Source organism: Urocampus carinirostris, chromosome 14, assembly GCF_059441175.1.
Source record: "Urocampus carinirostris isolate Australia breed hairy pipefish chromosome 14, RoL_Ucar_1.0, whole genome shotgun sequence".
NCBI classification, from domain to species: Eukaryota; Metazoa; Chordata; class Actinopteri; order Syngnathiformes; family Syngnathidae; genus Urocampus; species Urocampus carinirostris.
In genome coordinates this window covers 36,558,859-36,572,806 of record NC_142362.1, presented here as the reverse complement: position 1 = coordinate 36,572,806, position 13,948 = coordinate 36,558,859, and the positions used below count along the sequence as shown (strand labels likewise).

At 36.2% G+C, this 13,948-nt stretch overlaps 1 protein-coding gene across 1 annotated transcript in view; it reads left to right on the top strand.

The window, feature by feature from the left end:
- kalrna (kalirin RhoGEF kinase a) overlaps window positions 1-13,948 on the top strand; it is a 222,388-nt gene that overhangs the window by 150,314 nt on the left and 58,126 nt on the right. The window contains exons 39-40 of the mRNA XM_088352822.1: window positions 1,046-1,124; window positions 2,295-2,462. Of these exons, the coding sequence (XP_088208948.1) occupies window positions 1,046-1,124; window positions 2,295-2,462 (247 nt within the window). The remainder of the gene's footprint in view (window positions 1-1,045; window positions 1,125-2,294; window positions 2,463-13,948) is intronic.

Below are 13,948 nucleotides of genomic sequence, written 5' to 3'. Positions count from 1 at the left end.
TTAGCTGTGTTTGCAGTTCCCTGCATGCATGATGATAAAATTCTGTTTTTATTATTAGACACTTTTAAAGGACATTCCATAGGATGAAAGTTTGTTTCTTTGACTCATATTGCACACTGTTATTTGTTGTTTTGACTATTATGCACATCATTGTCAGTATTCGCCAATCATGTGTCTGCTTTTTGAATATCACACCCTTAATGGCCTATCTTCTTCTGTAAGAGATTTTGGTAAAAACAAAAGGGCTCAAAGGAGTGTCTTTTAGAACACATTTATTTTTTTAATTTTGGGCTTTCTCCCCAGGTTCTCATCGCAAGGTCAAAATCCATTGATGTCTTTTCTCCTTATGTTGAGTGTCTACTTATCATTGCACCTGGTGTGACTTTGCAAAAATTCTAGACTACAAGTCTTTCAAGTTTTAGATTTGAAGAAGCATGTTCGTTTGTGTTGCTTGAACACGAAGGACTCATTTCCTGTGTCAACATTGATGCTAATCATGACTGAGGGCCTTAAGGCAAGGCTACAGACTGTTCCCAAATGCCAAGTTGCCTGTAAAACAGCATAACTACAATTTTCGTCTCACTTGTGCCAATGCAACCAGTAAATTTGCTTATATATATTTTTAATTGTCTCTTTGGAAAAAAAAACTATGACCTTTTTTCACTTTTTATTCCCTTTATGAGTAAATTAGTTCAAAGAAGTACTATAAATGTTAAATTAACAAGTGAGTGTTTGACTTTAAATCTACTTATGTCACTAAAATTTCAGGTTTGACGTGTTGGCTCATAAGTCATGGGGAATTAAAAGTTTTTCGGGAGCCTTGCCTTCAGGATCAAATTTTGTAGTTGCAGACATTTAATCCCCCTAAGTGACTGCTATAGGTTCTCTAAAAACAAAAAACATTGCGAAAGCTGTGCAAAATAAATGAGAAAAAAAATATTGCTTTTTGGTTACTTGGACTTTCCGTAGTTTATATTCCTCAGAATAATGTTGTTGATTTTATTTTATTTTTTTCCTAAAATCTTTGTTTTTGTGCCTTTTGCAGCTCTCTGGTGGTTGTGAGTTGACAGTAATTCTTCAGGACTTCACGGCAGGATGTAGCAGCGAGATATCCGTAAGCACTGGTAAGCGTCTTCCCTTATGGCAGGGGGTTAACTCATTTTTACCAAGGGGCCACATCAGTGTAATAGCTGTCCCCAAAGTGCCTGACTTAACCTGTAAATGTAACTAAATGTAATTGGCATGTAAAATAAATGTTACTACTGCTTCATGTAAAGAAACCCTGAATTAAATAATTATTCAAGCCACTAACATTACTTTAGCATCGAAAAAAAGTCACTACGCATACATACTGTAATGTTATAAATCAAAAACAGTGATACTTCTACATACGAGCAACTCAAGCTCTTAGAAATTCCAGTTAAGATGTTTTCTAGCAAAAATTGCGGCCAACATCCAAGGTAAAACCCAAGTTCAAGTATACCGAGACAACAGGTAGGCCCAGTTCCACACCCCCTGGTTTTCACCCTCCTGTGAAGGCGGCGTGGCAATTCCTGAAATTATTCATCCTATTATTGTTTTTTTTTATGTTCGATTACTCGTTTAATGTGTTTTCAGTAAGATGTGTTTTATAGCTATTTAGGTTTAACTTTGATGTTTGTGAGGCAAACAAACAAAGTATTTGGTTTATAGTTATTTTAAATCACCAAAATTTGCTCGAGATACAAGCAATTTTAACTATGAGCATGATGTGGTAATAAATCAAGTATGTTGATGTGTCACCATAACAAAATTAGAATTTGTTTTTAATATTTTTAGGATAATTTATTTGTCAATTCCACTAATTGGCGTGGATATAGGATACTGGCGCTCAGCCGTCACTTCGCAGATATAGTCGACAGGCATCCTAGGCCAAAGCACTCTTTTACCTGTTAATTACAGGTATATCTCATCTCATCTCATTAGCTGTACTGCTTATCCTTATTAGGGAGCCCATCTCCGGGCAGTGGGCAGGGGACACCCTGAACTGGTTGCCAGCCAATCGCAGCTGTTAATTATATAATATAATTTAATGAATAATGACACTGAAGGGCATTCCTTCATTCATCATTATTCATTTTTAGACGTTTAGACATCTTAAGGTCTTGCGGGCAACATAAAACAATGTGGCAGAACACATTTGGCCTGCGGGCCATGAGTTTGATACATGTTTCTTCTTTCATTGTCTACATGCGCTTGTATTCTTCTTTGACATATTTTCTTATAATGTCTTATTACTGTCTTTTTCACTCCAGGCCAGACTGTGGAGCTGCTGGAGAGGCCCAGCGAGCGACCCGGCTGGTGTCTGGTTCGGACTACCGAGCGCAACCCGCCTCAGGAGGGTCTCGTCCCTAGCTCGGCACTTTGTGTGTCCCACTCACGCTCCAGTGTAGAAATGGAGTGCTTTTTCAACTCAGGGAAAGGTTAGTAAAATCTTAAGTTCTTGGATAACCTATCAAGAACTTTGTTTTTTGCCTAAAAAAAATAACTCAAAATTTAGGTGCGCATTATATATGAGGTTTTACAGGAGGACATTATTGTATTCATGAAATGATTGATCAGTTGAAAAATATCACTGAACAAAATCCCGAACATTCGATACAATGGGAATCGAATCGGGTAGGAACAGAACGCTGAATCCTAAGCACTAGCCCACCTGTTATATGCTGTAGATAACAAGGACAGCCCAGGTGCCTGCAGATCTGTTTTGAAAATAGCTTACCAGTGCTGGGACATTATGAAATTCTAGTAGAATATATATATATATAATATATATATATATATATATGTATGTAACCGCGGTGTACGTGTCCCACCAAAGATCCACATTCACGCTGGACTGGATGATGAGGTTTTTATTATTACAGTTTCTGCAAATGGATGAGTCACAACATTAGCTTTTTCTGCTGGGTCTGATCTCTTTGATCTCTACAAGGGGAATTAATATTTAGTAAAACAGAAACAAAACGAAAATAAACGTAAACAGCTTGACAATATCAATCACATTACTATGCATGGTGAGAGATTTGTCAGCTGGGGTTATAATGTTTAAAATTAACTTCTTTTGTGGAGCACCAAAAGATAGGTCTTACCTTTGTAGTTCTCTCTGATAAGACTAACAACAAACCCCGCCTCCTGGTCACATGTTAGAAGCCAAAACCAAACCCCACCCCATACCAGCAGATGGCACTGTTGGACTCAGCATTGCAGGACATTTACCAAAAACTATACACATATTTCAGCAGGAATTTCAATAAAACAAAAGTTATTATTACACCCGTTACATATATATATATATATTTTTTTTTATTTTTTTTTTAAGCATTTTTGAAGGGGCGTCGCTACTTGGCGGATTTTCACTTTTCGCGGGTGGTTTTGGTCCCCATTAACCGTGATAACCGAGGGATTACTGTACTATTATTGCAATCATTTTATTTTGACAGTAACAATTTCTTTTAATTGAAAAGGTTATTTTTTGGTATTTTCTCAATTGTTGAAAATTGAATTTGAAAGTGAATTTAAATAGATAGATAGATAGATAGATACTTTGTTCATCCCCGAAGGGAAATTCACATTTCCAGCAGCATCCCTGAGCTGAGAACAATCGAGAACAATCGAAAATAACACGGGAGCTGCTGGAGTGGCTGCCATTCGTGACGGCGCCGGAAGAAAAGATTCAATTTGAATCATGTACAAACAAACAAACAATTGAATCATGTACAAACAAACAAACAAACAAAATATTCATGTTTCAATAAGTGGAGTGTTAATAAAATGGGGGGAAAATAATACTGATATAACCAGGTAAAACTAATTTTAAGTTACCTGTCCAAATGAATGTTGTGCCATCTCACCTTTCCCACTCTCTCTCCTCTCACCTTTCCCACTCTCTCTCCTGCAGTTGACTTGCTGCTGCTCGCTCCTGAAACTAATAGTATACCCTGTCAAAAAAGTTCTATACAAACATGTTTTGTCTGACAAAACATTGTCTTGCCATCTAGTGGGAGGCTGTGGAATTAAAAAAGAAAGTAGTAATGCAATAAGGAACAGTTATAATATTCCCAAAACAAATCTCTAAGATGATTTTTAGCTATCTGATTTGATGTATTTTTAATGAAGGCAAGATATACGGCAAAACCTTAGTAAGAAAAAAATTAAATAACTGAGTAAACATAGCATTTGTTTAACAAATAAAAGTATAGAACAGACATGTTACTTTTTTCCACTTTTCTGTTGTACATAAAAAAAAAACAAGTAGAAAGACTGTTTTGCCATCCAGAATACAGCAAAAAATGCACAATGCATATCTGTGATGTAGCGAAACCGTGAAAAATAAACCATCTTATATTTAGCAAGGGATCCTTGCATATACATACATACATACATACATACATACACACATACATACATACATACATACATTCCGTTGCCCCCCTTGAACTTTGTGACCTTTTGCTACATTTCAGATTTCAAACATAAATATATAAAACTATAATTTCTTGTGAAGCATCAACAATAAGTGGAACACAATCATGAAGTGGAACATTTTTTTTGGGATATTTTAAAAGTTTTTCAACAAATTAAAAATGAAAAAGTGGGTGTGCAAAATTATTCAGCCCCTTTACCTTCAGTGCAGCAAACTCTGCCCAGAAGTTCAGTGAGGATCACTGAATTATTCAGTGTTGATCTAAATGACTAACGATGATAAATGGAATCCACCTGTATGTAATCAAGTCTCTGTATAAATGCACCTGCACTGTGATAGTCTCAGTTGTCTGTTTAAAGCGCAGAGAGCATCATGAAGAACGAGGAACACACCAAGCAGGTCCGAGATAATGTTGTGGAGAAGTTTAAAGCTGGATTTGGATACAAAAAGATTTCCCAAGCTTTAAATATCCCAAGGAGCACTGCGCTAGTAATGAATGAAATGGAAGGAACTGAAAACTGCTGTTCACAATCGCTTTCCATCCAACCTCATTGAGCTTGAGCTGTTTTGCAAGGAGCAATGGGCAAAAATATCAGTTTCTCAATGTGAAAAACTGATAGAGACATACCCCAAGCAACTTGCAGCTGTAATCGCAGCAAAAGGTGGCGCTACAAGGTATTAACTCAATGGGGCCGAATAATTTTGCACACCCATTTTTTAGTTTTTTTATTTGTTAAAAAAAGTTTAAAATATCCAATAAAGTGTGTTTCACTTCACGATTGTCTCCCTCTTATTGTTGATTCTTCACAAGAAATTACAGTTTTATATCTTTATGTTTGAAGTCTGAAATGTGTCACAAAGTTCAAGGGGGCCAAATAGTTTCCCAAGCCACTGTACATACATACAAACACACATATGCTCTATACACATACACATATATTTATATCATTCCTACTTTGCAGAAATGCACATAATACTGGTGGTTTTGGAATGAAACATAAAAGCAAATATGACATAATGATTTTAAAAGATTAATAGAAAAAGTGTTTTAAAAAAAAAGTTATTAGGAACAGGTCTCTTATTAGCCTTGAGTTCAACCAGTTATCTGTTTTGTTTTGTTTTTTTCCGGTTGATTTGCAGGGTTGGGTAGGGTTACTTTAACTTGATTACTTTCAATTACCGTATTTTCCGCACTATAAGGCGCACCTAAAAGTCTTGTGTTTGTTCAAAAGCTGACCATGCGCCTTATAACACAGTGCGCCTTATATATGGCTCAATATTAAATTCGCAAGGTCTCGCAACTACGAGAAACAGCCGCCGACTCCATTTTTCGCGCTGTGCATACTGGGAAATATTAAACGATTGGTAGTTGCCGGGGCTCGTGTTGTATTTGTTTACTAAGTGGCAAAATGGCTACCCCATTAAACTGCTTAATTCATATTCAACAAATACAGTATTTGTCTGAATCCAGGGTTATGACTGGTGAAGATGTAAAGCACAATTTACCTTAAACAAACGCAGAATTATTCAGAATGTCACGTTTGAGAGAGAGAGAGAGCGAGAGAGAGAGAGAGAGCGAGATTCTCTTTCATACGTGCATTTGTATAAGAAAATGGCTCCTGTTAAGAGACACGCGTACAACGCCGAGTTTAAACTCAAAGCGATCAGTCACGCAGCACAACACGGCAATAGAGCGGCAGCGAGAGAGTTAAACTTAAATGAATCGATGGTACGGAAGTGGAGAAAGGATGAAGATAAGCTCCGCCAAGTAAGGAAAACTCAACAAAGTTTCCGTGGCAATAAAGCAAGATGGCCAGAGTTAGAGGAGACACTTGAACAGTGGGTTGTTCAACAAAGAGCGGCAAGCAGAAGTGTCAGTACGATAACTATACGTATGAAGGCAACAGCGCTGGCACAAAAACACCGGACGTGTTGGATGGCCCATTCACTGAGATATGGTCAATTCGAACACAGCAGAAGAAGAATTCGAGGGATTCGTCGATGAGGAGCTTATAGAGTGATCTTTGTTTTTCTTTTGTGTGTTTACGTTTTACATTTTACAGTTATTATGTTATTGCTTTGCACTCGTTGTTTTTGCACATTACGAGTGTCACTTTATTGCGATTGCACTAACGTTTCATTTAAAATAACAGTATCAGACGTTTTTTTCTTTGCGTGTTGACTAAATGGACAAAAAATAAAATGATATGTCGATGTTGTTCAAAGATGTGTCACGAAAATGCTTTACCTCAGAGAAAATAATAAAACGGCTGTTTATTTATTTTGGGAGTGAATGGAGTTGTGGAAAGCTTGTTTGTTAATAAAGTTTGACCTTTTTGAATATTTTGTTGACATTCCCTTGAGCGTGGCAACATCTAGAGGTTGCATAAAGTAACTACATTCTCTACTGTAGTCAAGTCGTCACATTTATTTACCGTAAATAGCCCTTAATCCCAAAAATGTCTCGAAGGACTGCACAGGATTACAATTACAAAATTGCACAATTACCTGAGCATGCACTTATAGCGCCTTATAATGGGGTGCGTCTTATGTATGGCATAAGTTTTAAAATATATCATTCATTGAAGGTGCGCCTTATAACATGGTGCGCCATATAGTGCGGAAAATACGGTACTTTTGGATTACTCCAATACCAAATATGCTAATAAAAGACAAAATAAACTAAATATGAATAAAATTATGACTCACAACACGTGGTAAGCTTTCTCTCCTAGCTTTGATCTCTTTGATCTCCGGCAAAACTATGTAAAATGCGACAGAAACAAAAAGAAAATAAATCAGCTTGCCAACATAATTTTTGCCGCTCCATGTATTTCGTTACTCCCCAAAAATTTAGTAATTTTATTCATATTTAGTTTCTTTTGTCTTTTATTAGCATATTTGGTATTGGAGTAATCCAAAAGTAATTGCAAGTAATCAAGTAAAAGTAACCCTACCCAACCCTGTTGATTTGTTAAGTTTGTGACGCTAGGTTTCCTGGAACACGCCTCAAAAGAAAAAAAAAGGGAAATCAAGTCCAATCATTTTTGTAGATGCAAATCAATTGGCAAGGAAACTAGATTCCTGCAGTTAAAGGGAGGAGGGCTTCATGCAGCTCCTCCTCTTACTCTTCCTCCTATAACTACTCCTCACTAAATCCCAGTTCACTCACTCTGCCTCTCTGGACTTGTAAAAAATGCATTTTTGTGTGAGAGTTTGTGTGAGTTTTGCGTGTTACAGGTGTGTAAATGTAGCCACAATCGGAATTGCATGTATGCACGTGTGCATGTTTTTGTGAGTGTGCGAGAGAATGAAGCGAGGTTGGAATTGGTGTGAAAGGATCTTGGTCCGCTGTTGTTGCTGCTGCACAAGTAAGCTAAAAATACAGTACTTAAACTTCACAAAGGGAATGTTGAAACTTGTTTTTGTGTAAAGGCTTTCTTTTCTATGATTCTTTTACTGGCCCCCAAAGTGTAATGATTTTCCTGTGAGTTTATAAATGAGTTTTTTTTAAATTTTAATCTTTGAGTAAAAGATGCCAGGAAGAGATTCATTACGTACACTGAAAAAATTATCCACACCTCAGTGTGTATTTTGCTCTTGTCATTGTCATCAACTTTATTTTTAAATATGCTATATGCAAAACATACAGCACAAATTAGATTACTTGCACTCACCCCACATACGAGCATGTAATAAAAACCCCAAAATATAAAAAACAACTAGGTAGAAATAAGCAAAGCATAAGAAAATGTAAAGTTTAGAAGTTCTTTATAAATCCATGATATTTTTACTGTATTTTCAAGTAAAAACCAAAACTTAAATTTACTTAAAATATGAGTAAAATGATTTTAAAAATGTCTCTTCTCAAAGACAGTAAAATATTCTGAAGATTTGATGGTATTTTAATATATATGTACAGTATATGCATATGTGTATATTATGTTCACTGTTTGTATATATTTATGTATGCATGTATTTATGAGTATATGTATGTATGGATGTATGCATGTATATGCACATGTGTAAATGGGTACAATATGGCTCTTTCAACATTCTGGGTTGCCAACCCCTACCAAACAAATTGTCCTTGTTATTGTTTTTGCTTGTCAGCATGTGGGAGTTATGCTGTCAGTGCACCGTGAATCTTACTATTCCACGTGATACTTTAGATATGATAAATGTACCCTCAGTCTGATTCTCTGATTTGTCAGTCTTGTAAAACAAACCTAGGTATTATTTGTCAAGCGGGTCAGCATGCCAACTAAAGGTTAACTTTGTGGTTTTAAGCATGCAGCTGCACCGGACTTTGGCCGGGGAGTGCTCTGTGTTTTATTGTGACTGTACTAGATTGCTACTGTATGTGGCTAAACTGGTTGTACTGGTTGATACAGCCAAGCTCGCACTTGTGGCTGGAGTTCCTCTTCGTCAATCCGGGCAATCACTGATTATTACAATTTCTCACCTTAGAAAATACTAACAATGGATAACACCAAGGCTGTATACAGTCCATCTTAGAGAAATGAGCCAGTGTGATATAGTCCGTATTATCAGAAATCACGTGATAAAATTTGCTGTTTGATTTGACGATGTCATCAGATGTGTCCAAGTATTTTTTTTTACTTTTGCTTCAGTAATTATTCGGATGACCACTTTTTACCTCGACTTGAGTAATATTATTCCGAAGTAACAGTACTTTTACATAATTAAAATGTTTTCCTTCTCTACCCACCTTTGAGTAGTTTGTGAGAGTGCGCTCGAAAATGATGCTATTACAAGTGCTGCCAAATTGTATGATTTATACAAATGGTGAAAACTTAAGTCAGCCCATGTCTTATTCTTATCTTAATTTACTAAGTTATAAAAACTACCCCACATTTTGAAGTGAATATTTCGATTTCAAAACTTCCCTGTACTACGACTGACTTGGTCCTCTTTTCTTTACCTATAAGGGGATTGCTGAATTTTAATGTTAAATATTTACATGGCTTTTAAATATGCTGTATATACTCACCTATAAGCGTCCAAGTTCACAGTCCATGGTTCCTTGAGCTGCCTGGGTTGTCAGGGAGACCAATTCATGTGATGAGTCTTGGGCAATTACAGCCTGGGGGCACCCATGCTCATTTTTCTGGTAGGGGTTTACTGCCTTAAATGAAACAAATGGTAAAGGTTTCCATCATTTACCAGCCTCCTGATCTGACTTAAATACAGCACCTTCATCATCTTGCTGCTGTTGTTGTTGGTCACCTATAACTGGTTTAAAATCGCCACATTCTAAAAGAATCACGTACCAATAATATTGATGAAATGTGTACCTAAATAAAAATACATAATTAAATGTGTACACAAGAAAAAACAATATATTTATAGCGCTTTGATAGCAGACACCATTTCAACTATCATTTCCTTCATTGACTCGGTCATTGTTGTCACTGTTTTCCACTTTTCCTTTCCCTCATCACAAACTTTCCCCAGGCCCATTATTATTGGCAAAAAAGCAAATGCATTAAATTACAATGAAATAAGATGTGGTCCCTACCAAATACAATCAGGACGGCAACATTTGACTGAACAGGAAGAAGAAGGGCGGCATTAGCTCAGGAGGTAGAGCGCTCGTCTTGGGATAAAGAGATCGCAGGTTCTATTCCCGGCTCCTCCGTGTTATATGTCGAAGTGTCCTTGGGCAAGACACTGAATCCATAATGCCCCCAATAAGCAGTTTGGCGCCTTGCATGGCTGCACGGCCGCTATTGGTGTGTGACTGTGTGTTGTGAATGGCTAAGTGTGAAGCACATTGTAAAGCGCTCTGGGAAGTCTTCATTGACTCGAAAAGAGCTATAAAAATGCAGATCATTTCATTTCAAGAATGGGGGACATACATCCTTGGACACACGATAGAGGTTTAAGTACCTGGTCGAGGTGAAGTCAGCGAGATAGACCTTAATTCAGTATTGTATTTTACAATTTTAAATATGACTTACATGCAAGTATATGCCATATGTATCTGAAGTATAACTAGTTGAGTATTAATTAGCACCTCTACCACACAATCAAGCTGTGTTTGAGCTGGAATCTTAAATACCTGTCAACCTGTACGTTTTTGCCGTACAAAGTACGTTTTTTATGTATTTTAAGACGTGTACGACGTACAAGAAAATCTGTACGGAAAAAAAATTGTCAATTATGGGTACCATCCGGTATACACCGACTATGACGAAACAGCAAATCATTCGGGTCAAACGAGTTCGCCGCGGTAGCCTCTATCTCGTTATCGTTTTTTTCGTTGCAAACGAAGCAAGCGGTTTGATGCTATTGTGCGTATGCATCTGTCGCCTCGGATTTCGTATAGTAGTTATGTAGTGAAAGGAAGTCTGTCACTTTTTAGAGAACCGGCTTTTTCGGCTCAACTCATTAAAGAGAGCCGGCTCTCAAACGGCTCACTAGCGTTGATGCATTATATTACGAATCATTATTGTTTTATAAAGAAGTTAAGAAAATAAGGAAGTATAAAAGGAGAAAATGAAAAAAGACAGGTTTGTGGTCATCCCTTCAGTACCAACAATAATTTAATGTAATGCAGAAAATGAATTAATAATTTAAATAAGAAAATGTATTATTCTACTTAATATTTGCATGTATTTTTTTCCTTCTAAAATGAACGTCCAAGCTACTTAATTTTTGAACTTTTTTATAATAAACCTCATTCATGTCGAGCAACTCAGTATCTCACAACAAAATGTTAATTAACAATATATATGATATAACGAAACACATGTACAATATAACATGTTAAACTACATAAATAAACATGTTTAAAAAAATAGTGTGTAAGATTATTTTGTAAGGGAAAATACAACATTTTGTAAGGGCATGGAGCCGTGGAGGTTGACAGGTATGCAAGTGGCACATTCTTAACTTCTGACTCGTCTGATCTCACTCGTCACTGGATTTTTTAAAAAACAAATACAATACTGCAATCCTAAGAATGACATTCCTTTAATTTCTTCCTGTACATTGTCCAAGTACAAGTATAAACTTGAATGTTTGCATGACAGAATGTTTTTGATTTATAAGGAAATGAAGATTTTTTTTATCTCTGATACGTGATTGTATTTTTAACAAAAGTATAGCAAAAAGATTGTTCAATAAGAGTAATTTAGTAACTTAAGTCTAAATCATCAGAAAAAGGTCACTCACAGTATACTGTAATTTCCAACTTTACAAATGTTACCCTTTTCGTCCAAAAATGTAACTTTTTTATGTGTATTTTTGTAATTTTTCTATAGGTACTTTAGCTCTTTTTTCTGATTTGATGAGAAAGTGGATTCTTTCTCAACTAGCTAACAAAGTAATTATAGTTTGGGTCATTTTGAGAGTATGTTTCCGTAGTGGTGAGCACATTCGCTGAGCATGCAAAAATGTCCCCGGTTCGAGACCGGGTGGAAACTTATATTGGCCTGGTGAGGGATGGGCGCCACCAGGCTGTACTTGTCCAAGACACACCACTGGAAATGGTGGTTAAGGGAACCAACCAACCATATTGAGAGTATTTTCAAATGTAGAAAATATTTCTTTAGAAAAGCAAAATTAACTACCATTTGCTATATAATCAAGTGTTATTTGTTTTTCTTATTTTATTAGAAGAAAAACAAAATAACAAACGTTTAAAAGCACAGACAATAACAAACTACAGAGACTCAAAATGACTAAACTGCACAATGTTTCTTCTTTGTTTTTTGCATAACCTTTTACAAGTTTTTTTGCTTTTGGGGGGAACCCATAGAAGCAAGATGGCAGACAATCATGTCAGCTTCCTCTAAATCAGGTTTGGGCAAACCTCAGCCCGCGGGCCACATACAGCCGTGAGGCTTTTTAATCCGTCCCGCCAAACAAAAGTGGTCAAAGTCTAATGACAATATATTTAATAGTAAATACTACTATTTTTTTGTCCCAGCTTAGTTACTTTTGTATGTCTACTACTAATTACTACATAAATACCACATTTTTTTTCAGTTATATAAGACAAAAATACATCTAAAGTAATACTACAAAAATACTACAGAAATGCGACAAAAATACTGTTACGGAATTATTACAAAAATGTAAAATTAATACTAGAAAAATACGACTACAGAAATACTGTACTACATAACAGAAACACTACAAAATACTACAACAGAGAAACTACAGAAACACTACAAAAAATACGACTTAGAAATACTACAGAAAGTCTACAAAAACATTTTACTGCAAAACTAAATATCAAATCGGTGCCTAAAACAGGGACCTAATATATTATTTTGTTTAATTGTGAGGGTTTGAAAACAAATTTAATGAGTATAATCTTATTAAAAAATGTGTACAGTATAAAAAAATTAGAACATGTCTGCATGTACAAGTATTCGTGAATGAGAACATTTGGATAGGTCTGCAGGACTGGACGCATCGCCGCTTTTTTTTAACCCAAAGTGCCCCCCCCACTCAAAAAGTTTGCCCACCCCTGCTTTAGGTAAATCCTCATGTTAGGCATGAATAAATACAAATTTCTTGACTTAAAAGTTGTTGTTTTTTTTAAAGCATGTGATTCCTGTATTTTTGCGTATTGTTTGAACCAGTATTGATTTTTTTATTTTGGGGGGGATTATTTTTTTTTTTACCATTCGGTTTACGGTTCACGGATACATTAACCTTCAGGGTCACGTGACGTCGCCAAGTTGCGCAATCAATGTTGAAGAAGAATGGCAGAATTCATGTAAGCTTACAGCAGGCCATTGATACAAAAAGATCGAAGATCATAGATAGAAACCTCTCAAAAGTGGCACAGAATATGTGCTAGCAGTAAGATAGCAACTTTATTTCAGTTAAAAAAAGTGCTTGAAAAGTGCTTGAATTTGGCCATGTAAAAGGTGTTTGAACCCTGTTAATTACAGAATGAAACAGACTTTGTGTTCCAGTGATGGCACTGCTCCAGTTTATCGTTCTTTTTTGCGTAAGCTAGCAACAATAGCACGGTTATTCCTTCTCACCTGGCCTTTAGCGGCAAATGACGCTCCTCACTCATCACTCATCTTTTTTTCTTGCCTTCAGGACAGGACGGCACCGTAGGAACCTCAGTTCATTAAGGTTATTACTGATGCTTGCAGAATAAACCGATGACTGCTAAAGAAATCAGCAGAGCTTACATTGGCATAGTTGTCCTCTAAAACTGGGGTCACCAACCTTTCAACCACAAACATAGCCTCCTCAAAAAAAAAAACACTGGGCAAATTGATATACAATGACTTTATTTAAAAAGATAAATTCAGAGTTCTTATTAAGAATCCTATGCAGATGTAGTATGTAACAATAGTCAAAAAGTAATTGACTACAGTTGGAAAAAGCAGGCCTACCAAATACTGTGAACTCTGTAGTTTACTACGCCAGTTTATAGCAAATTACAAAATACGCATTTTATATGAACACTAGGAACATTGGGGAAAA